Consider the following 22,500-nt stretch of genomic DNA (forward strand, 5'->3'; position numbering starts at 1 on the left):
AAATCATGTTAGATGTGTATTGAGTGAAGACATGGACGTTACCAACCGAGATGCAGTCCTGACCACTGGTTTACCATCAGCAGTTCGAATCCGTAATAGAACCAAGAGAGAAACTTTAACCAAACCAGGTAGTCTTTCCTATACACAACACGTTGTTTAATGGAAATCACTGAACAGGAAAGGCTTGCGAATGCTTCTTTTTACACGGTGTCAGCTCTTTGAAAGAAACCGCCGAACAGAAGAAAAGGAATGAATGTGACAGGGCCAAGTGCAAGAGCTACTGATACGGTGGGAGCAGCGGCAGAAGCACAATAGCCTGTTCAGTTGAAATGAGTTAGTTTAGCGAAGAACCACAATCATGAGTGTGACATTTTACCAACTGCAAGTGCCACCAGACTAACAATCAGAACGACTCCATAAAATGCAAAGAAATGGTCAGCTCCATCACGAAGACCTAATGGCAGCAGACAAATTGGCATTAGCATTGTACATACAGACAAATACAAGACAAACCTCACCGATCATAAAGTAAATTATGGTGGAGAAAATGAATGATAAACCAATGATAAATGGAATCTGTGATCACACAGATCAATACGTCTCACAGTGAAGTAAATATCACTGTAATATCTTACATCAGCCATAGCTCTTGCTAAGAAATAAACGGGTGTCATGTACAGACGAGTGAGGTGTTCTCGAAGGAAAACTGGCATTTCCAGAGGTATTATCTGCAACACAATAGTGGATTTACTGCTAGTGAGACGTACTTTGTGAATGAAGCACGTGAAGTCTTTATAGACATCAAATGCTGCGTGTCACAACATTTCATAATTATTATATTGGAATGGTACGGTCTAGTTTGTAACGGCCGTTCGATGTTATCATGTACACAGACAGATTGGTGATTGCTTCAATCAATTCAAACTGATTTTCTGGAAAATTTCGAATGTCGACTGGATGCATCACATGGGCATGAGTCAACTATGTGAGTACAAGTACATTTGAATAAAATTGTATCACATAGTTTAAGCGAACTGCAGGCAGCAGACAAACAGAAAATAATCAATTGCTAACCTGCAGTACAGCAAACAAGTTGCCGACAGATGCCTGTATGAGTGTGAATGTCATGGCTCCAGAAAGGTTTTGTATTGCTGATTCGTCAAGATCCGCTTGAAGATACATCAAACCAATAAGAAATGCAAATACCTAAATGAGAAAGCATCACTCGTCACGCACACAATTTTATCTAATCATTTCTCAATTCTTACGACAGTCTGTCCAAATCTGACTCTCGTTGCTGTTGGATCTCGAGTGTTTGCCAGCCAAGCTCGCCATGTAACGTACCTCAACTGAGTGAAGAATGAAGCATTGTAACTGCACATACGGCTGTAAAGAGCAGATCAATACATAGACAACTGGTGATAGCCTACTCTCGTTTGTCATGATGGCGAATGTGTGAGATCTACAGAAATAGCAATTCAAGGTGTGTTTAGCTTGTCTGACTATCAATGACACTGACATGAAGTCCATCATGTTGGGCTAATTCTTCTTGATTCTCTTTGTATTCTTCTTCTTTAATGGCTGCTCGGACTTCGTCTCCGAGATCACATTTGTCGAATGCATCACAAATAGCCTACAGCAATGAATTCGATTACCACAACAGAATGACTGTGAAGTATATTTGTTTGTCGTACGGCCACTTGCTCTTTGCATTGCTGCTCTTTTCCAGGAATGATAGCAAGAGTGTGCACATAGAAGTCTGCTGGGTTGTAGTTTTCTGGACATGGATAACCGTTGCTAGTTAAAAAGTAGTTAATAGTTTGTTTGAAAGTGGATGTAATGACTCAGATTTACAGTGAATGTACAACTCACTCGGCTAAGAATTGAGGTGTTTTGCTTGTTGGTCCGAGATAAGCTGTCTGGCCTTCGGCCAACAACAGAATATGATCAAAGAGTGCAAACACCTCGGATGACGGCTGGTGGATTGTGCAGAGGATTGTGCGGCCAGATGCGGCAACTTTGTGAAGCAATGAGACAACAGCTTCGGCCATGAACGAATCAAGACCGGATGTTGGTTCATCCAGAAACATTAACGCTGGGTTGGTCAAGATCTAAACCACACGAAAGTCAAGAAAACAAGTTTGCCATTTTACAACAATGAACGAAGGAATTTGCCTCAGAAGCAAACGAGAGACGCTTTTTTTCTCCTCCTGAAATGCCCTTGATTTTTCCTGGTATTCCAATTATTGTGTTTTCGCACTTCTTAAGTCCCATTTCAAACAAGACTTGTTCAACACGTTCCAATTTCTGTTTCTTACTCATCCACCCTTCCATTCTCATGATGGCCTAAATGGTTACAGGGTGATGTTAGCAGTTGCTGTTTGATGTGACTAGTTATTATAGTGATTAGTGAATTCTTGGAATATAATGGAACAAAAGGAATGCATAAACTGGATGTAAAGGATCACATGTTTTTGTTTGAGTGTTTGTTTGCATGCAGTGTGTGTGTGTGTGTGTGTGTGTGTGTGTGTGTGTGTGTGTGTGTGTGTGTGTGCATGCAAGCGAGCGTGTGTGTGTGTGTGTGTGTGTGTGTGTGTGTGGTGTGTGTGTGTGTGTGCGCTTGCGCACTTGCTCGAGCACACATGCTGGCGCGTGTCATTCAAGTAAACTCACTTGGAACTTCAAATGCTCCCTAACTGTCAACGTGCCAAAGAAGATGTCTTCCTGTTGCACGTAAGCAGACAGATGACCAACATCTGATCCAAAAGCCTCTCTTCCATTAAGCCTCACGCTCCCAGTCACTTTCAATCGACTTGTATTTTGATTCGACAACACATTCAAGAACGTGGACTTTCCAGCTCCACTGCAAATGACAAACTTATAATAAAACTAAGACAAAGTAAATTGAAATATAAAATGACAGCAACAGTGTGTGTGTGTGTGTCTTTGTGTTTGTGTTTGTGTTTCTTTGTGTGTGTGTGTGTGTGTGTGTGTGTGTGTGTGTGTGTGTGTGTGTTTGTGTTTCTTTGTGTGTGTGTGTGTGTGTGTGTGTGTGTGTGTGTGTGTGTGTGTGTGTGTGTGTGTGTGTTTGTTGTGTGTGTGTGTGTGTGTGTGTGTGTGTGTGTGTGTGTGTGTGTGTGTGTGTGTGTGTGTGTGTGTGTTGTGCATGGCTTTAGATTTGTTTCAATTAATTTATGTAGAAAACTATTGTAGTACGTGTCCACTAATTAGATAGCAAACGCTAATGACACCAACCTTGCGCCCATAATGGCAACGAGCTGCCCAGGCATTGCAATACCACTCACTACAAAAAACAAATGCTCATACATAAGCTTGGCTTGATCATCAAGCTTTCCATATTCACCATTCTTCAAGATCACTTTGTCGGGTTTTCGATCAGAAATCCCTTGCAGCCGCTCCTTTAGGGAAGGACCTGCACCGGGTGCCACCACCTTGAGATTAGACCAAGAGAGTGAGACGGCTGTAGACGGTCGAGACATTTGTCGCTCCAATTTGTTCACGTGCACATCCTGTTGCGGCTCTTTTGCTTTCTTTGTCCACGACGCGTCGAAGAGAACGGTGGCATTGCGTTCTAAAGCGGGAACGGCTCTGGGATTCTTGGCCTGGTCGACGTCTTGTGCAGCAGCAGAGTCGAGAGATGCTGCACGACCGGCAGGCGACCGTGACACCTCTCCCACCTCAACGATTGCCACATTGGTGTGTACGGTTGCCTGAAGTTCGGGCGCAGGATACGATACCGTCGCGTCCTGAAGAGAGTCGGGAATTTCTTCGATTTCGATAGCCTCCATTTCGTGCAGCGTTCTGCAACAAACTAGGTATACAACAGAATGCGAGATGAAGGCTATATATATAGCAGAATGCTAAAGGTTTGTTGTTTCCTGTAAAGCCGGACAAGTACATGCGACATTAGTTGTGAGTAGTGGGTCTAGAGGTCACCTCGTTTGTGCGTCATCATGACACATGCTGCCGCCGCTGCTGAAACAGCACAATTTTGATAGAGGAAATTTAGTGAATATTTATCGGTCAGGATTGCTACAACTGGGTTGATGTGTTGGAAACACTAATGTTAAGTAATACTTTGCGGTATGTTTAATTAATTAAACTTAAGTTAGTTGTATATGTATGGAAATCACCTGACAAAAAGACGTTGATCCAAATCTGTTGTTAGTCTTGCAACAGGTTGCATGCTACATAGGCTGTGGTCTAGCCTCTCTTCTTCCTCATATTTCCGGAATATTTTTTGCTGTTTACAGTTTAGGATGAGGGAGCTAAGGAACCGACTACAGGAGACCACCAATTAATTATCATGTATGTGTACTGACTTATCTGAGTTATGGAATTGCATATTACCGTATTTCCGGGAGTAGCTATAGTAACCCATATGCTCAAATAGGTAACCCATGCTTAGAGATGATTGATAAATAGTAACTCTGCGTTATAATGAGTACTTGCGGAAATAATACGGTAATATATAATGTACTATAGCTACGTATACGCTCTACAGTATATATATATAGATAGATAGATAGATAGATAGATAGATAGATAGATAGATTTTATTGAATAATTTCTTTCTCTAGCACAAAAGACTAATGAAAACTGCTGTCTATTCTAATGAACGTAAGACTGAACGTCTGTGAAAGCAAGGTCAAGCGAAGAAAAAGCATAAATTAGTCTTTCCAGCTTCCTTAGAATAACTTTAGCATTGCCTTTCTGAAGTGCAACGCTAATCCGGCGTCTAGACACTGACATAAAATCCTTTTTGTTGTATTGACCATATTCATCCTTGGAGCGATCCCCTAGGGACTTGAGGAAGTTAATGGCTTCCTTGCCCCATCTCCCAAAATGTTCATGTACCAAGGGGATAGATAGATAGATAGATAGAATATTTATTAGATATAGCCAATTCTCTAGTACAATGACATTCGATAGATACCGCAAACTACATAAAATGTCAACTAAACTCAAACCTAAACTCTAACTTAAGAAAGTAATCTTGGCGTGCCTAGACACGCCTGAGTTCATCATCTAAAATGGAACCACCTTGAACAATGTTCAGTTTTTCATCATCACACGAGCATTTAGTTTCTGCAGTGTAACGGAAAAACAACGTCTCCAGTAGGTCTTGAAGTCAGCAGAGTTGTTCTTTCCTTCTTTATCTTTGGACTTAAGCGATAAAGTGTTCAGCAGACGCTCAGTGGAAACTCCCCAGGTGCCAAAGTGCTCAAACACTACAGGTATGCATTTCGGTGCACTACCTCCTGGAAGAATCTCATCATATTTAGCATTTTTCATTTTTTCTCTTTTCTTTGCAGCAAATCCACTCAGTTTGGCGCAATTTTTGACGACCTCTTTACTCCAGGGATGGGCAAGTGAAATATCCATCTCCTGATCAGACAAAATACCGGTGTGGCATATGAGAATATCAGGTCTACCCTCATTGTTCAGATATCTATGTTTTGGTTCTTTCTTGTGGAGAACGGCCAGCTTTTTCAAGCATTCCGAACAAGAGCTTACAATTGAGTCATGAGCCCAAACGGGACCTCCTCCGTGTTTACATGTCATGAGATGATACCCAAAAGAGTCAAGGTGTGTCCCACAATCGCACTTATCTTGCATTCCCTGAAAAGGAAGGTGAAGCCCTAAACGTAAACAAGCTGCTAGGCGAAATTTGCCGGGTTTTAGTGCAAGCTCGTTTGACGTTGGGATTGCTTGTAAGAAGGCACCAGCTCCCTTTCCACTGACTGATCTAAGTCTGGCTGAAACTTCATGTGAGTTTTCTTTTCCTAACAGAAGATTGTAACCATCATCAGCCATTGTGCACGTGAAACGATGTTGTAACTTTTCCGGATCTTCAAGAATTTGACTTAGAGATTTTTCACTTAATAAGGATTTCTCTGGCATTTATTCTTGTATAGTAGCCCACGCTAGTGACAGACGGTGAGAGAGAGATCCTTCAAAAGACTGTCTTTCAAAAAAGTTGTCAATCAACTCATGAGAGTTCAACCGCAAAGACAGTTCCCGGGACGTGTGAGCCCAAGCTGCTAGGAATGCCATGGGAGTGACTGATTGCATCCTGGAGAGACCAAACCCTCCATGCCTAATAGGCAAACAACTCTGAAACCATGAATCAGGGTCTGATACATCTCTAAGCCCATGACTGAAGAAAAAGTTTGATATGTCTGGTCATCATGTATCAAAGCAGCTTTATTGAGTTGTTCCGGTATGACAGTTCTACTCGAATGGTTGAGACTAGGAACGTGACAGTGCCTGAGTAGCAGTAAAGAACTCTGTGGATCGTCCAATTCTAGTAGTTTTGAACATAGTTCAGTACCAGACTTTGCCTTGTCTGTGCAACGTGCGGAGACGTAATCTGGTGTCCCAATTGGGGTTCCCAGTATGTCAATGCCAGAAGTGTTGATGGCAATGTCAACAGACCACTCATCTGGATAAGCCATTGCATATGCTTCACATTTCTGCTTAGAGACGAGTAGACCTGTTGACTCAAACTGACATTGTAGGTCTTGAAAGGCATTCACAGTTTCTTCAGGCGAACCAATCAAGAAGACGTCATCCAAATAGGCCAGAGTTTGAACTCGGGGATGTTGCTTCTGCACCTTAGAGAGTAATGGTTGTATAGTAATGGAAAACAAAGAGGGGCCCAAAGGGTCTCCTTGATGGACTCCTTCTTGCGACTGGAGGATGACAGTACTATGGCCCTTAGTATACACAAGTGAGCTGACATGACCATACATGTTAAAAGCATGTGGATACACGTCCGGAAAATGATTGCATACTTGCTGTAACATGTGTTGTCGACTAATCGAATTGAAAGCATTCTTAATGTCTGATTTTAAAATTACCCAATCTGGGTGTTGTTCAGTCAAAGCTTGAGCTTGATGAACTATAAGCTCAACTCCACCTTCAGTAGCCACGTCATGTTGAATAGGACAGAAGAAAGAATGGAATTCTGTCTGTTTTTCTGAGCAGATGACCTTAGCTGTAATTCTCCTAAAAACTTCCCCAATGGCTATTGGGCGCACATCATCGAATCCTTTCGGTAATGCAACCAGACGAGAAGCTGACAAAAGAGAGATGGGTTCTTCAGGAAGTGAGCCAGATGCAATAGCACTGCATAGAAAGTGAAGATAATCACTGATTTGATGATCAGCAATCAGGGCACGTAAATGCTCATATCTCCATCTAGATGGACCGCCTCCAGAACCACGGGGGGGGGAGATCTAATCATCCAAGCAAGAGACTGCTGATTCAGATTCAAGCCTGGATCTGATTTTGGATCCTCATACTCAGGAACTTGTCGCTGAATTGGGTGTTTAGAAGCTAACTTGTCAACAGTAGCTTGTGTAGCTGGAGCTAGACCTTTGCTGCATAGAATTCTAGCTGCACGAGACAACTCACCACAACGTATGAGACGAAGAGCAGAATTTCTTTGATGGTTTTTTGGTGTTTTAGATTCGTTTCTTCATCTAGGAGCGTTCAACTGCAGTAGTTCTTCCCAACGATACTCCAGAAATTTTTGACACAAATTGCGAATTTCCTGACATCCTGCTCTCCCACCACGTTTAGGAGGGGTAAGAACCATCCTTGGAACAAGCATCAAAAGCTTCCATGCTACAGCATCAGATGAATCAGAAGCAATTCTCTCAAGAGGAATAGCACAACATTTATGAAAAACTGAGACTGCAACGTTGGGAACTCGAGACACAGTACAAGGTACTGTAGAAGAAAGAAAGTCATTGACCGTCAACCTTTTAAGGAGAGACCATGCTCTGGCATCCAAGGGCTCTGAAAGTGAGTTTGAAATATAAATGAGATTATTGCTGGGTTTTCCACTCAAGGAACAACTATCTGTATTTTCCTTTGCTTTGTTTGCTAAAGAAGATGATAAAGACAAAGAAGAACCGACTTGACCACGACACTGACTTTCACACATATCATTGGTGCAGGAATCCAAGGAAAGGGGGACCCTTTCTGGATTTCGTTAGGTGACGATGAATGAGAGATCTTGCACCCATGAGTATGTCTCAGAAGACGATGAAACCATTGACGGCAGTATGGGCATGGGTGTAAGTCGTGCACAGCTACGAACTCTCGAGACGTCTCACCTGGGGCATGACGCTGACGAAAATGATGCAAGGTCCGTGTGACAGCTCCTTGGTACTCACAACCATCCGCAGGACAGGCAGATAGATAGATAGATAGATAGATAGATACACTGTAGTAGGCATTGCATTGTTTACCTAATTTCTTTGTGCAGCAAACCTTAATGCGAAATGCACGGAAGGATGCCGTCGTTGTCCCGGCGTGATCTCGGCGTGATAGCGAAATCCAGGCAGATATCGGCGGTTTTACGCTGCCGTGTCCGGTACTTAGGATCACGGATCCGTGCACCTCAGACCTTTCACGGCGTGTTAATTAACCTGCACAGCTGGATCACGGACGTGAACGTAATTTGCTCGTACGACGCGCTTTCCTTTGATTTACATGTGAACAACACGCTGAATTATCTACGAAAGATCCGTGGGACCATTTTTGAAGGATTGAATGACATTAGTAACGTTGTTTCGACAGTGTTAGAAATCTACCATGTCTAGAAGCTCGTAATAAGCATCGCCCTAGGGATGAATTTTAATATTCATGTAGAATGTGCACTATTGTACGTGTACCAGAAGCTTATGCGATAGTTGCTTGTGTTTTTAGTCATTTCTTTACAGACATCATATCATTTGTCGGCAAGACAACTACGTTCAGGAATGCTTTAATCAATTAGCAAGTTTCAGGGCAGTTGCTAGGAGTAATCGATGCTTCCATTCCACCGCTTACCTCTCGACCAATCAAACAGCAGTACAGTGTAATAACATTGTTGTGCATGTTCAACTGCGCGGCGGTCATAAGTTCTCGCTCCAGCTGTCTGCATCGCAACTCTATCTAGCTTCACTGCAATGGCTAAAAGATTTCGTAAAATTTTCGAGAAATTTGACGGACTACGGACGTACGCAGCTGAGGGAATCGGTACGAGAAGAAGAAAATCAGAAAACTGTGTTTCGAAAGATCGCCATGTCTAGCGGTTTTTTGACTTTGAAAAACAGTTGACGGTAGTTATCCTATGTCGTATTCTAGCTTTCTTTACACTGTTTACATTGGAATAGCCGCATTATAAGAATAATAATGTCTAAACTGCAATACAATTGCTGGCGTGTCTCTGCCATTATTCGTTGAAATCCTGGGTGAATACCAGAGGGATTTACTCGTTAGTCCGCTGTGTACCAGTACCAATGCAATTACGAGTAGTTCCAGCCGGTGTCACAGTAGAAATCCGCTGAAATACCCGTCGAATACACCGATGTTTTCACGACATTATTCGCCTGGAATTACCAGCCGGTACCACGGCGTGCACTTCTAATTAATTGCAGCTAGCCAGGGTACGTAGCTAGTGCCTAGAGCGACATCTCTTCAAGAACCGTGTCAGATGATTCCATCTAGACGCATGAAAGTCACAAAATTATGCACCTCACAACAAAGTCTCCTACCATTTGGCAACCGAGTTCTTTAGGAGGTGAACACACAGCGCAGTTGCTCTCATCCTATAGTATACAATTGCAACTTTTCAATCTGATTTAAAATGTATTCAAAGTTGGACAGCGAATAACAGAAAAAAGGTAGGACCCATCTGAAATCATCAGATTGAGATGGAAAGTGTCATTGGATGGCATACAACAATTTTCCTCAATTGGCAATAATTTAATTTAATTAATTAACAACTATTATAACCTTAATTGATATTGCAATTTTGTAGAGCATAAATTGCAATTATGTAGTTCAGGAACCGACTACGCGAGACTACACTGCATACCATTAACGTATACTCTGGGTGGTCTCTAACTCATTTGTTATGAATGAGTTAGGTAATTGCACTAAAAGCTCTACAGTATAGTATGTTAGAGGCATTGCATTAATTCAGTTCCTTTCTTGTGCAGCAAGCCTTGCAGGGTAACCTAGAGGTTCTTCTGTTTTGTTTTTATAGCTTCTGCTGTAGTTGTCCAACTTGCTGACATGGAAGACACTAGATCTGTACATCTCACATCTCAATCGCCACCTGAATCTTCTGCAAACGGATCACATCCCGTCTCGATACCGACCCGAGAAGACGAGTTTGCCAGCTTACCTGGAAAGAAAAGCGTGATGAAACGTCCTCTTCTTAAGCGGCAGACAGTTGAGATCTCTGAAATTGATCTTGACCTGGAAGCGCAGAACGAAACGGTACACGTCAAGGTGCCGGCTTTGGAGCGCAGTGCTACCGTCCTGTTTGACGCTTCATGGACAAAGAAAAGCGGAACAAACAAGCGTCGTCTCAAGCGACAGATGTCGAAGCCGTCCACAACCGTCTCTCTCTCGTGGTTGAATATATCAGCAGTGGCGTCCGGTGCACGACCGTCGGTTTGGGAAAGAATTCAGGGGGTTGATGCTACACACCCGAACAAATTCATCTTGAACAACGGTTAGTACTTAATTGACAATTTTCTGGTTTCACCAGCTCACATAGGGCTGTTAATTCTCCAGTGAGTGGTATTGCAATGCCAGGACAACTTATCGCTATCATGGGAGCAAGGTAGGTGGTAAAGAACTTAGACCAAATATTCATACATACATACATACATACATACATACATACATACATACATACATACATACATACAGAAAATTAGTTTCATGTTTTAGTGGTACCGGGAAAACAACGCTGTTAAATGTGTTGGCAAGTCAGAATCAAAGTCGTCTGAAGGTAACCGGCACTGTAAAGCTAGATGGAGAAGTAGCCTCTGCATCAGATGTTTATCAAGTATCAGCATACGTGCAGCAGGACGACATCTTTATTGGCACCATGAAAGTAATCGAGCATCTAAAGTTTCAGGCGAGTAACACAGCAGACAAGTAGTTAACATGTATTATTCTATTACATCTGATGTGTAAAGTAGATTTGTATCATATTGACATGCAACATGCACTTTTGAACAGTGTTGCCATGTAGCTGCTCTGTGCTATTATAATTATCAGCAATCATGTGCCATTAATTTAATTATAAGCAGTCATGTACCTACTGTTCTAGTTTCTGTCATGTTCTGTTGATGTTGTGTGTGTGTTGTGTGTGTGTGTGTGTGTGTGTGTGTGTGTGTGTGTGTGTGTGTGTGTGTGTGTGTGTGTGTGTGTGTGGTGTGTCAGTCATTAAATACTAAATAATGAATTTGTAGGCTGCTTTAAAACTGGGCAAGAAGTATAGTAAGAAAGAGAAGCTTGAGCGTATTGAGCAAGTGATGTTTGAAATGGGCTTGCATAAGTGTAAAGATACGTTGATTGGAATACCAGGGAAAATCAAAGGCATTTCTGGAGGAGAAAAGAAGCGTTTGGCAGTTGCATCACAAGCAAGGATTTTCTGTTTTAAAGTCTGCATTAGAGTAGCCAGCCTAACATTTAATTTTGATTTATTTGCAGCTTTTGAAGAATCCTCCCTTGCTGTTTCTTGACGAACCGACGTCAGGTCTTGATTCTTTCATGGCTGAGTATGTTGTCAAATTGCTTACAAGAGTAGCAGCTACTGGCCGTACAGTTTTGTTTTCAATTCACCAGCCATCATCAATAGTATATGCTTTATTTGATCATGTCATATTGATGGCTGAAGGACGGATAGCATATCTGGGACCAACATGTCGAACCACTCAGTTTTTTGCTGAGTGAGTAATACACTAAGGAGTAAAGAGTAAAGCTGTTTGTTAATGTTAAAGTGTTACTAGAGCTGGATATGAATGTCCGGAAAACTACAATCCAGCTGACTTTTACATCTACACACTTGCTGTTGTACCAGACAGTGAGCAGGAATGCAAGAACAACGTGAAGGTGACATTTCTTGAAGTCTTTTATTTTTGGTTATATTTGTATATTTAATATGTCAGGCAATTTGTGATGCATTTGAGGTCAGTGATCTAGCAGATGACGTCAGAAAAGAAATTGAAACTTTAACAAACATAGCACTGAAAGAAAGAAATGAAGAAAAACGTCACTTTCACGTCAGTTTCTCTATTATAATTTGATAGATTAGGTAATCAACTGCATGTGTTTCTGATTATTCATGCAGATCTCTCATAAGCTTCATGATAAGCAAAGGTACAGACTAGCTCTAGTGTTTTGAATATCTGTTCTGTATAAAAGTTTCTGTTCAGCTATTCTAGTTCATATTTGACTCAGTTCCGTTATGTTTTGTGGAGAGATTGGTTGTCTATCATTCGAGATCCTATTTTGGCAAAACTCAGATTTTCCCTGACCATAGTGAGTGCATGGTGTATAGTTTGTTGATGAGGTTTTCTCATTGGGAAAGAAACTGTTGTAGATTGTTGCTATTTTTTATGGTTTGGTATATCTGCAACTGAATCGAGATGAATCAGCAGTACAGAACGTTGGTGGGGCACTGGCATTTGCCCTTACACAGCAATCTATTTTTCACATGATGTGCACATTGCAGGTAATCATGCACTACTTTTACATTTATGTCATAGTTGATCTTATAGTATGCGTGTCTCCAATACTGCTACAGAACATAACTGCGGAGATGCCAGTTTTTCGTCAGGAACACCGATCTCATCTATACACAACACCAGTCTATGTCATTGCTAAAAGTTTGGCTGATGTAATAAGCATGCATATTAAACGGGTGAGTGTCATGAGACAATGTACTTTAATTCTATCATTCTGACATTGTAGCTGCCACTTGTTCTTATGATGTCTTTCATCTTTTGCATCATTTCATATCCAATGATTGGTGAAATGGCCAATTGCTACAAATAGGATCATCGTGCGTGTTAACTGGTTGCATGAGTTATAGGATTTCGAAGTGGAGTGAGTCATTTTTTTGTTTTCTATGGGACATTGGTGATTTCATCATTGGCAGCTATGTCATATGGTATGCTGCATGCAAACAAACTCCATTACCTAATGTTATAGCCAGCTCTATGCACTTTATGTCATCACCAGGTTATTGTATCTCAGCAGTCTCTCCATCTGTACCAGTTGCTGCAGCTACAGTGCGGGACAGCATAAATCCCCCCAAACGTAGCGCACGTTAGAAAATTCGCCCTGCGTATTTATAGACGTTCTTACATATGCACGTGATCGCCGTGAGAAGCCCTACAGAATGACGTCGGTTTTGACCACGTGGTTTGCAAGATAACGAATTTAGATTAGCGAGTGTTGATTGGCTGTCTAACAGCTGTGGCTGCATTGCGATTGGTTGATGGCACATTATTGCCATGGATACCGTATTCTCTTAGTCCCCTCACTGCCATCATCATGGACGCCATGCGTTGGAGTAAAAGAAAGAAACAACTAGAAAGGGTTGAAGCTATGAATGAGAAAAGGCTGAAGCTTAGACCATCTGAAGAGGAGGGGGCCCCTTCGGAACCAGCATGTACGGCAGAGGCAGACGCTGAAACACTAGACGGGGACAACGATTCGGTGCAGTCTTTTAGCGATGATGATGTTTGGAGTTGTCTGGATGAATGGGTAAGAGCTTTGGGAATCGTAGATCTAAAGATGCTGTCGTTGTTGCTTTTCGAGTTTCACCGTAGGGAGACATCGCAGACCGTCAAAAGGGCCGCAGATGTTGTGTCGCAGATAGTACACAAAAATGAGGGCACCATCAGAGATTGGCGGAACAACTTTAGACATGTTAAAATAATGTTTCAGTCGCGTCTTGTATTATGTAAACTAGATCACGTGACCAATTGTATATTTTTATTATCATGCCTATCTTTGAGTGTCATTCACACTGCATCTAGAGAAAAATTAAAAAATGTGCTTCTGTGGATATTTAACCCTGTTTGTCTAATAGCGTTTGGTACACTTCTGAATTCGAATAGCGCGTGCATGAAAAACGATAGGGCGCGAAGTGAGACCCTTAGTGGGGCCCCTCTTGCGGTTAAACTCAGAATTAATAAACAATCTCGAAAATCCATTTCTGCAGTTTTGTTGCACATCATGGTGACAATCTTTCATCGAGTTCTCAATCATCTACGGCAATATTCCTATTTTTCGTAGGACAATACGGGAACTTGAGGAGGCGTCTCCATTATTCTCGCCGTGAGAGAACGAAACTCTTTCGTTTATCAAATTAAGCTGGCTCGTTGTAGCAAATAAACTTGTACACCACTGGACCAAATTTGAAATAGGTAGACCAAACCAAATTTAAACTGTGCGCGTTTAGGAATGACATGCGCATTGGGGGGATTTATGCTGTCCCGCACTGTATATCTAGTGCTCTTTATCTACCTTTCATAGTATTGGGTGGCTTTTATCAAAGATCTAACTCAGTGTAAGATCTAGATCGTGCTAGCTAGCATCTATAAATATTCAATTTAGATAGATTTTGAAAGTTATTGACCTGTAGGGCTGGCGGAGCAGTCTAGATTCGAATGGGCCGTTCACCAGGCTCCGCCTATTTGCATATGGCACTCCCAACAAGAGTGGTTTTGGTAAAGGGGTGAAGCCTGATCTCATTGTACTCTGAAGATGTTTGGGAAGTATTTATTGAATTAATTAAGTTATCTCGTACACATTGAAATTTTATTGACCACGCACACTATTTAATTATTTATTCACCTGTTGTACACATTTTTTAAAAGTTCTTGCCAAACATTGCTGGTATGCATCTCATTTTCAATAGTTGAGTAAGCCATTGCCTATTTGCCCTACCCTGCTCCACCAGTCCTGCCTTGTTGCAATGTACTGCGTGTTTCTATCTCAGGAAGACACACCTGCTGTGGATAAAATTTACGTCTTGGGTATATTATGGGTTTCAAATACTAATGACAAATCAGTGGTCAGGTATCAATTTAGGTAAATATTGTCATTTGTTGCTAAGTTAATTTATTTACCTATCACTTTCGGTTGTCACTCTTGCAGACACGTTCAATGCGACAAGTGGAGAATGTACTGCAACTACAGGAGCAGTGAAAATTTGTCAAGGAGACGAGATTCTAGAATTCTATAGTGTTGATGCTGTCAGTTGATGTTCCCTCATCGTGTGACATCGTTTGATCTAACCATTTGCTTTCTGTTATAATCCACATGTAGGATGATGTTGGCAGAAATGTCGGTCTACTCTTTGTGATCATAGTTGGGTTTCGTCTGTTTGCAATTCTGATTTTGATGATGAGAGTGAGAAACAATCAGAAATAGCTAACTATATACATTTAATTTCCAATTGAACAATTAGATAAACACATATTAATAGGTTAGTACTATTGTATTGTCTGTTTGTCTGTAACTGCAGCCCTATATAGCACATACAAACAGTGTAATAACAATTAGCGCTTTTGTGAGCAATTTCATTATGTCTAGCGTATAGAAGTAGCTGATTGCAACTAGCTCATGGTTGTGTGCATTTATGGGGGCCACCGTATTGCACATCGCTGTCACATTAATTAGCTAGCAGATAGTTCTATGTCATCATCATCATCATCATCATCATCATCATCATCATCATCATCATAGCCATGTTTGTCAACACAGAGTGACAGACAAAATAATGTGGATTCTGAAAGTCATTTTTTGATTCATTTGATTGTGTCAAATGGTGTCCACACTATAGCTCACATCACATTGTTAGTTTTATAGAGAAATCGTTATTCGATGAGATATGACGATTTCCTTCTATTGCCAATATTTCCTTCTAATTGCCAATAATTTAATAACTTTTCTTATTTAATCTCTGACTGATATCAAACTTAGTGAGTTAATTAATTAACTACGCGAGATGATCAACGTGCTATGGGAATGGCCCCATTCATCTGCTAGGAATGAAGTATACATACATTACAATATAATAGGCTCTATAGTATACGCTAGAGCAGGCATTGCATTTATTTCAGTTCCTCTTTTGTGCATGCAGCAAAGCCCTGCAGCTAGGGTAGCCTAGAGGTTCTTCTGTTTGTTTTTGTCACTTCTGCTGTAGTTGTCCAACTTGTTGACATGGAAGACACTAGATCTGTACATCTCACATCTCAATCGCCACCTGAATCTTCTGCAAACGCAAACGGATCACATCCCGTCTCGATAGCGGCCCGAGAAGACGAGTTTGCCAGCTCACCCGGAAAGAAAAGCGTGATGAAACGTCCTCTTCTCAAGCGGCAGACAGTTGAGATCTCTCGAGTTGATCTCGATCGCAAAACGCAAAACGAAACGGTGCACGACAAAGTGCCGGCTTTGAAGCGCAATGCTACCGTCTTGTTTGACGCTTCATGGACAAAGAAAAGCGGAACAAACATGTCGAAGCGTCGTCTCAAGCGACAGATGTCGAAGCCAACAACAACCGTCTCTCTCTCGTGGTTGAATATATCAGCAGTAGCGTCCGGTGCACGACCGTCGGTTTGGGAAAGAATTCAGGGGATTGATGCTACACATCCGAACAAATTCATCTTGAACAACGGTTAGTACTATCAATTAGTAATTGTCTAGTTTCAATTAATTTTAAGGCAAAGAAGTCTATTATTTTGCAATACATCTAATGATCAATTTATTATAAGTCACCGCCGTGGCTTAGTGGTTAGCAACAATGGCTACTACTCCATGGTTTGGGGGTTCAAACCCCAGTCGTCTCTCTTTCTTTCTGTCTTTCTTTCTCATGTTTCTCTAGCTTTGTCCATGAGACTATGACTCGTTTCGGTCGTTGGGAAGTTTCTGTGGTTTAGCGAACTGTCCGTTGACGAAGACGTTTGGCGCTTTCCCGGTGGTCATGGATATCCACTAGACATGTTGCCGAGTTCGCGGTCACCGTAATGCCTGCAATCTATATCGAATCGGCTAGTCATCGATTGCTGTGTGGACTACACAGAAACATGTACGCCCAGATGGGGGTAAAGACCCCACTCGCTCATCGTGGCGAGGCATTATAACTACACATAAACAAGAAAACCCATACAAAATGTATACGTAGGGCGAAACAATAACAGTGGTAACTCTCGATCGTTGTTTAATTAACTTCCAGCATTCGCTGAAGTGCTACGTAGGATCGATGCAGGGGCGTATAGTCAGGGCTTTAAAACAGGGCTTGCTAGCGGTCCGAACACGTATGGAGCCGGTGTGTGTTTCACACGTGGAACCACTGGTTGATCTGGGATGAGATTTGCACGTGTAGTAACGTGTTGGTAAACCAACTTGATCCTCAGATCCTTAGTTGTGCAATAGATGACTCTTTGGCGGCGATACTCTCATCGTACAGCTGAGGAGTAATCGACTCCCTAGCAAGGAGATTTTTTATTAAATCGCTTGATCGTGACGCTTCCATCGTTCTGATCGAAGCTATCTAGAAGTTCTTAGCATTAGTGCCTCGATGTCCACGACTAGATACATGACTGAACGACATGCAGAACATACTACTAAATTACTACGGTCATTCGACGGCTCAGAACAACGTAAGAACATCTGGACACATACAACGTACCCTCTAATTTACTAGTACCGAGAACGTATTTTTCAAGGGACAACGTCCAAGATCTAGGCAACGCAGAAACATGCCTAGGCTCGAGTGTCCAGCCGGCTTCCTCCAGGAGGAGAAAGACCGTCTTTCTTCTTCTGGGGGATCGAAGGAGACGACCGCGGTCGGATGCTCGAGTCTAGAACATGCCTGGAACGCCACTGAAGATGAGTTTTAGTACTCACTAGTTCTAAAATGAAGTATTACTAAATTAAGTGCTAAACCCCCGTTTGCGTGTTTAGGTTCCGGAACATGCAGCTGCTGCACTTACTGGGATTTACTCAAAATTAACTAACCGTATATGGGTGCAATTGTTTGGGCGTGGTACCCCTCTGCGAAGTTTACGTGTGTACAGTAGCACTGTGCCACATATACAATCATTCATTTGAACTTTAGTAAGAATTATTGTGTATATGCGGAGCAGATAATACCGCCCACATCCGTATATCGATCCGCCCACATCCGTAAATCGACCCGCCCACATCCGTCGAGTCTTCGAGATCACGACAGTATTACTGTAATCCACGTGCATGCCCGCCTCACGGTCAACGAGCTGCATGTGGACCGGCCAAGCTGTGCTTCTCTCTCATTCTTTACATGCGCATTCCAGAGGGTGGAGATGTTCTCACTAGGCCCAAAGATTAGCTAAGACTATTTCTAGGTATCTAGAGCCTATACAAATAAATCAATACACTAATGTACAATATTAATTAATTAAAATTTAATTATGTTCTTTCTTTTCAGTGAGTGGTATTGCAATGCCGGGACAACTTATCGCTATCATGGGAGCAAGGTATGTGTTATCATGCAGAACTTACAACATGCATTATAATGTGCATACATGATCATTAGAGAGAAATTGCACGTATACATGTACTTGCACACATACTATACGTACATACCGGTATATATATATATATATATATATATATATACATACATACATACATACATACATACATACATACATACATACAGAAAATAAATTTATGTTTTAGTGGTGTTGGAAAAACAACACTCTTAAATGTGTTGGCAAGTCAGAATCAAAGTCGCCTGAAGGTAACCGGCACTGTGAAGCTAGACGGAAAAGTGGCCTTTGCATCAGATGTTCATCAAGTATCAGCATATGTGCAGCAGGACTACATCTTTATTGGCACCATGAAAGTAATTGAGCATCTAAAGTTTCAGGTGAGGAGGTAACAAAGCAAACAACTAGTTAACATATATTATTCTATTTAATTATTACATCTGATGTACTTTCATGTCATGTTGACATGCCACATGCACTTTTGAACAGTGTTGCGATTTAGCTGCTCTTGTGCTATTATAATTAGAAGCAATCATGTGCCTACTCTTCTAGTTTCTGTTGATGTGTGTGTGTGTGTGTGTGTGTGTGTGTGTGTGTGTGTGTGTGTGTGTGTGTGTGTGTGTGTGTGTGTGTGTGTGTGTGTGTGTGTGTGTCAATCATTAATACTGAACACATTAATTTGTAGGCTGCTTTAAAGCTGGGCAAGAAGTATAGTAAGAAAGAGAAGCTTGAGCGTATTGAGCAAGTGATGTCTGAAATGGGCTTGTGTAAGTGTAAAGATACGTTGATTGGAATACCAGGAAAAATCAAAGGCATTTCTGGAGGAGAAAAGAAACGTTTGGCAGTTGCATCACAAGCAAGGATTTTCTGTTTTAAAGTCTGCATTAGAGTAGCCAGCCTAACATTTAATTTTGATTTATTTGCAGCTTTTGAAGAATCCTCCCTTGCTGTTTCTTGACGAACCAACGTCAGGTCTTGATTCTTTCATGGCTGAGTATGTTGTCAAATTGCTTACAAGAGTAGCAGCTACTGGCCGTACAGTTTTGTGTTCAATTCACCAGCCATCATCAATAGTATATGCTCTATTTGATCATGTCATATTGATGGCTGAAGGACGGACAGCATATCTGGGACCAACATGTCGAGCCTCTCAGTTTTTTGCTGAGTGAGTAATACACTAAGGAGTAAAGAGTAAAGCTGTTTGTTAATATTAAAGTGTTACTAGAGCTGGATATGAATGTCCGGAAAACTACAATCCAGCTGACTTTTACATCTACACACTTGCTGTTGTACCAGACAGTGAGCAGGAATGCAAGAACAACGTAAAGGTGACATTTCTTAAAAATTATTAATTTTTGGTTATATTTGTATATTTAATATGTCAGGCAATTTGTGATGCATTTGAGGTCAGTGATCTAGCAGATGACGTCAGAGAAGAAATTGAAACTTTAACAAACATAGCACTGAAAGAAAGAAATGAAGAAAAACGTCACTTTCACGTCAGTTTCTCTATTGTAATTTGACAGATTAGGTAATCAACTGCATGTGTTATTCATGCAGATCTCTCGTAAGCTTCATGATAAGCAAAGGTACAGACTAGCTTTAGTGTTTTGAATATCTGTTCTGTATAAAAGTTTCTGTTTAGCTATTCTAGTTCATATTTGACTCAGTTCCGTTATGTTTTGTGGAGAGCTTGGTTGTCTATCATTCGAGATCCTATTTTGGCAAAACTCAGATTTTCCCTGACCATAGTAAGTGCATGGTGTATAGTTTGTTGATGAGGTTTTCTCATTGGGGAAGAAACTGTTGTTAGATTGTTGCTATTGTTTATGGTTTGATATATCTGCAATTGAATCGGGATGAATCAGCAGTACAAAACTTTGGTGGGGCACTGACATTTGCCGTTTCACAGCAATCTGTTTTTCACCTGGTGTGCATATTACAGGTAATCATGCACTACTTCTAAATTCATGTCTTAGTTGATCTTATCATGTGCCTCAAATACTGCTACAGAACATACCTACGGAGATGCCAGTTTTTCGTCAGGAACACCGATCTCGTCTATACACAACACCAGTCTATGTCATTGCAAAAAGTTTAGCTGATGTAATAAGCATGCATATTAAACGGGTGAAGGTCATGAGACAATGTACTTTAATTCTACCATTTTGACATTGTAGCTGCCACTTGTTCTTATCTTGTCCTTCATCTTCTGCATCATTTCATATCCAATGATCGGTGAAATGGCCAATTGCTACAAATAGGATCATCATGCATGTTGACAACTGGTTGTATGAGTTTATAGGATTTCGAAGTGGAGTGAGTCATTTTTTTGTTTTCTATGGGACATTGGTGATTTCATCATTGGCAGCTATGTCTTTTGGTATGCTGCATGCAAACAAACTGTATTACCTAATGTTAAAGCTAGCTTCATGCACTTTATGTTATCATCACCAGGTTATTGTATCTCAGCTGCCTCTCCATCTGTACTAATTGCGGCAGCTATATCTACTGCTTGTTATCGACCTTTCATACTATTGGGTGGCTTCTTTCAGAGATCTAACTCAGTGTAAGATCTAGATTATGCCATAGCTAGCATCTCTATACATATTCAATTTAAGTAGATTTTTGAAAGTTATTGACCTGCAGGGGCTGGCAGAGCAGTCTAGATGTTGAGTGGGCCAGGCTCCGCCCATTTAGCAACTTCTGACAAAAAAAGTGGTAAAGGGCTGGAGCCTGATTAGATATTATTACAAATAACTACAACCACTAGTAGTGTTGTACTGTGAAGATGTTTAGAAGGTATTTATTGAATTGTTTAAGTCATCTGTTACACACTGAAATTTATGTAACTAAACTAGACACTAATATATTTAATCACCTCTACCCATATCTCCCAAAGTTCTCACCAAATGTTGTTAGTGAAAGTCTTGTTTTCAAAAGTTGATAGGCCATGACCCACTTGCTCTATTCTGCTCCACCAGCCCTGCCCTGTACTGTTTCTATCTCAGAAAGAAACACCTGCTGTGGATAAAATTTACATCTTGGGTATATTATGGGTTTGAAATACTGATGACAAACCAGTGGTCAGGTATCAATTTAGGTAAATATCATCATTTGTTGTTAAGTTTACCCATCATTTTCAGTTGTCACTTTTGCAGACACGTTCAATGCGACAAGTGGAGAATGCACTGCCACTACAGAAACAGTGAAAATTTGTCGAGGAGACGAGATTCTAGAATTCTATAGTATCAATGCTGTTAGTTGATGTTCCCTCATTGTGTGGCGTCGTTTGATCTAACCATGTGCTTTCTGTTGCAATCCACATGTAGGATAATGTTGGCAGGAATATCGGTCTACTCTTTGTGCTCACATTTGGGTTACGGCTGTTGGCAATTCTAATTTTGATGATGAGAGTGAGAAGCAATCAGAACTAAGCTAACTATATACACATTGATTTATAAAGTAAAAGTAACTAAACAATTAGATAAAACACATATTAGTAGGTTAGTACACTATTGTATTGTCTGTTTGTCTGTAAACTGCAGTCCTATATAGCACAAACAAACAGTGCAATAACAATTAGTACCTTGTGTGAGCAAGTTCATTGTCTCTTTAGCAAATAAAACTCAACTGATTGCAACTAGCTCATAGTTGTGTGCATTTATGGAGTCATATTGCACACAGCTATCACATCAATTAATTATTAAATAATTAATTTAGTTATAAATAATTATTAATTTATTTAATTAACTAGCAGATAGTTCTATCAGAGCCACGTTTGTCAATGCAGAGTGACAGACAGAATATTATGGATTCTGAATGTCATTTTGGTATGTTGCTTGGGATCCCCAAGTAGGTACACACGTTTGTACTTACCATTAGTTGTATTAATGAATGTATTTATGCAGGAGTACATAGTGTTGTTACAACTAACCATCCCTTGCTTGTCATGTTTTACTGAGCAAAACTCGAATGCGCAGGACAATGTAGGCAATCAGTCGAGCAGCAACGATTAGAACACCAAGTAGAACCAAATCGAGCCGAAAATGCTCCTACATCCGGAGTCCAAATCAGCATACAGAATGAACACACACACACACACACACACACACACACACACACACACACA

The 22,500-nt window shown here is 41.0% G+C and overlaps 7 protein-coding genes across 7 annotated transcripts in view; 3 read left to right on the top strand and 4 right to left on the bottom strand.

The window, feature by feature from the left end:
• LOC134193070 (protein white-like) overlaps positions 1–3,932 on the bottom strand; it is a 4,403-nt gene extending 471 nt beyond the window's left edge. Inside the window, exons 1-15 of the mRNA XM_062661857.1 lie at positions 3,365–3,932; positions 3,256–3,304; positions 2,674–2,863; positions 2,176–2,346; positions 1,873–2,111; positions 1,695–1,797; positions 1,520–1,633; positions 1,431–1,462; positions 1,269–1,374; positions 1,075–1,206; positions 636–728; positions 519–576; positions 377–454; positions 205–316; positions 47–138 (exon numbers count right to left, since the gene is read on the bottom strand). Of these exons, the coding sequence (XP_062517841.1) occupies positions 47–138; positions 205–316; positions 377–454; positions 519–576; positions 636–728; positions 1,075–1,206; positions 1,269–1,374; positions 1,431–1,462; positions 1,520–1,633; positions 1,695–1,797; positions 1,873–2,111; positions 2,176–2,346; positions 2,674–2,863; positions 3,256–3,304; positions 3,365–3,809 (2,014 nt within the window). The 5' untranslated portion in view covers positions 3,810–3,932. The remainder of the gene's footprint in view (positions 1–46; positions 139–204; positions 317–376; positions 455–518; positions 577–635; positions 729–1,074; positions 1,207–1,268; positions 1,375–1,430; positions 1,463–1,519; positions 1,634–1,694; positions 1,798–1,872; positions 2,112–2,175; positions 2,347–2,673; positions 2,864–3,255; positions 3,305–3,364) is intronic.
• A 968-nt stretch (positions 3,933–4,900) lies between these two features.
• On the bottom strand, positions 4,901–6,294 carry LOC134193027 (uncharacterized). Its single transcript, XM_062661808.1, has one exon. The coding sequence runs from the start codon at positions 5,923–5,925 to the stop codon at positions 5,077–5,079; it is 849 nt and encodes a 282-aa protein (XP_062517792.1). The 5' UTR covers positions 5,926–6,294; the 3' UTR covers positions 4,901–5,076.
• LOC134193028 (uncharacterized) lies at positions 6,066–8,318 on the bottom strand. The gene has a single exon (XM_062661809.1). It carries the CDS (start codon positions 6,828–6,830, stop codon positions 6,066–6,068), a length of 765 nt encoding a protein of 254 aa, XP_062517793.1. The 5' UTR covers positions 6,831–8,318.
• Positions 8,319–12,163: 3,845 nt separating this feature from the next.
• LOC134192905 (protein white-like) lies at positions 12,164–12,784 on the top strand. The gene is made up of 4 exons (XM_062661659.1): positions 12,164–12,198; positions 12,255–12,360; positions 12,422–12,553; positions 12,626–12,784. Exons 1-4 carry the CDS (start codon positions 12,164–12,166, stop codon positions 12,782–12,784), a joined length of 432 nt encoding a protein of 143 aa, XP_062517643.1.
• Positions 12,785–12,798: 14 nt separating this feature from the next.
• On the top strand, positions 12,799–15,403 carry LOC134193078 (protein white-like). The gene is made up of 7 exons (XM_062661867.1): positions 12,799–12,850; positions 12,914–12,991; positions 13,063–13,108; positions 14,333–14,398; positions 14,831–14,922; positions 14,989–15,086; positions 15,160–15,403. Exons 1-7 carry the CDS (start codon positions 12,808–12,810, stop codon positions 15,262–15,264), a joined length of 528 nt encoding a protein of 175 aa, XP_062517851.1. The 5' UTR covers positions 12,799–12,807; the 3' UTR covers positions 15,265–15,403.
• A 653-nt stretch (positions 15,404–16,056) lies between these two features.
• On the top strand, positions 16,057–21,963 carry LOC134192906 (protein white-like). The gene is made up of 17 exons (XM_062661660.1): positions 16,057–16,513; positions 18,305–18,353; positions 18,559–18,748; positions 19,054–19,224; positions 19,295–19,533; positions 19,594–19,696; positions 19,754–19,867; positions 19,929–19,957; positions 20,014–20,119; positions 20,182–20,313; positions 20,382–20,474; positions 20,549–20,606; positions 20,674–20,751; positions 20,826–20,937; positions 21,380–21,471; positions 21,530–21,627; positions 21,701–21,963. The coding sequence occupies exons 1-17, from the start codon at positions 16,057–16,059 to the stop codon at positions 21,803–21,805; spliced, it is 2,226 nt and encodes a 741-aa protein (XP_062517644.1). The 3' UTR covers positions 21,806–21,963.
• A 285-nt stretch (positions 21,964–22,248) lies between these two features.
• Positions 22,249–22,500, bottom strand: part of LOC134192940 (protein white-like) — a 4,246-nt gene continuing 3,994 nt past the window's right edge. Inside the window, exon 17 of the mRNA XM_062661697.1 lies at positions 22,249–22,423. Within this exon, the coding sequence (XP_062517681.1) occupies positions 22,319–22,423 (105 nt within the window). The 3' untranslated portion in view covers positions 22,249–22,318. The remainder of the gene's footprint in view (positions 22,424–22,500) is intronic.

The sequence above is a fragment of the Corticium candelabrum genome, chromosome 17 (assembly GCF_963422355.1).
Source record: "Corticium candelabrum chromosome 17, ooCorCand1.1, whole genome shotgun sequence".
Lineage (NCBI taxonomy): Eukaryota > Metazoa > Porifera > Homoscleromorpha > Homosclerophorida > Plakinidae > Corticium > Corticium candelabrum.

What these genes read in the sequence shown, in the direction of transcription:
- LOC134192906 (XM_062661660.1), top strand. Translation starts at nt 16,057, where the DNA reads ATGGAAGACACTAGATCTGTACATCTCACATCTCAATCGCCACCTGAA. An exon ending in GTTTGGCAGTTGCATCACAA is followed by an intron (nt 19,225 to 19,294) that starts GCAAGGATTTTC and finishes ATTTATTTGCAG; the next exon opens with CTTTTGAAGAATCCTCCCTT. An exon ending in GTGGTCAGGTATCAATTTAG is followed by an intron (nt 21,472 to 21,529) that starts GTAAATATCATC and finishes TCACTTTTGCAG; the next exon opens with ACACGTTCAATGCGACAAGT.
- LOC134193028 (XM_062661809.1), bottom strand. Translation starts at nt 6,830, where the DNA reads ATGTTACAGCAAGTATGCAATCATTTTCCGGACGTGTATCCACATGCT.
- LOC134193078 (XM_062661867.1), top strand. Translation starts at nt 12,808, where the DNA reads ATGATGTCTTTCATCTTTTGCATCATTTCATATCCAATGATTG. An exon ending in ATTGGCAGCTATGTCATATG is followed by an intron (nt 12,992 to 13,062) that starts GTATGCTGCATG and finishes TGTCATCACCAG; the next exon opens with GTTATTGTATCTCAGCAGTC. An exon ending in TATCAAAGATCTAACTCAGT is followed by an intron (nt 14,399 to 14,830) that starts GTAAGATCTAGA and finishes TTTCTATCTCAG; the next exon opens with GAAGACACACCTGCTGTGGA.
- LOC134192905 (XM_062661659.1), top strand. Translation starts at nt 12,164, where the DNA reads ATGCAGATCTCTCATAAGCTTCATGATAAGCAAAG. An exon ending in TCAGATTTTCCCTGACCATA is followed by an intron (nt 12,361 to 12,421) that starts GTGAGTGCATGG and finishes AAACTGTTGTAG; the next exon opens with ATTGTTGCTATTTTTTATGG. An exon ending in ACATGATGTGCACATTGCAG is followed by an intron (nt 12,554 to 12,625) that starts GTAATCATGCAC and finishes ATACTGCTACAG; the next exon opens with AACATAACTGCGGAGATGCC.
- LOC134193027 (XM_062661808.1), bottom strand. Translation starts at nt 5,925, where the DNA reads ATGCCAGAGAAATCCTTATTAAGTGAAAAATCTCTAAGTCAAATTCTT.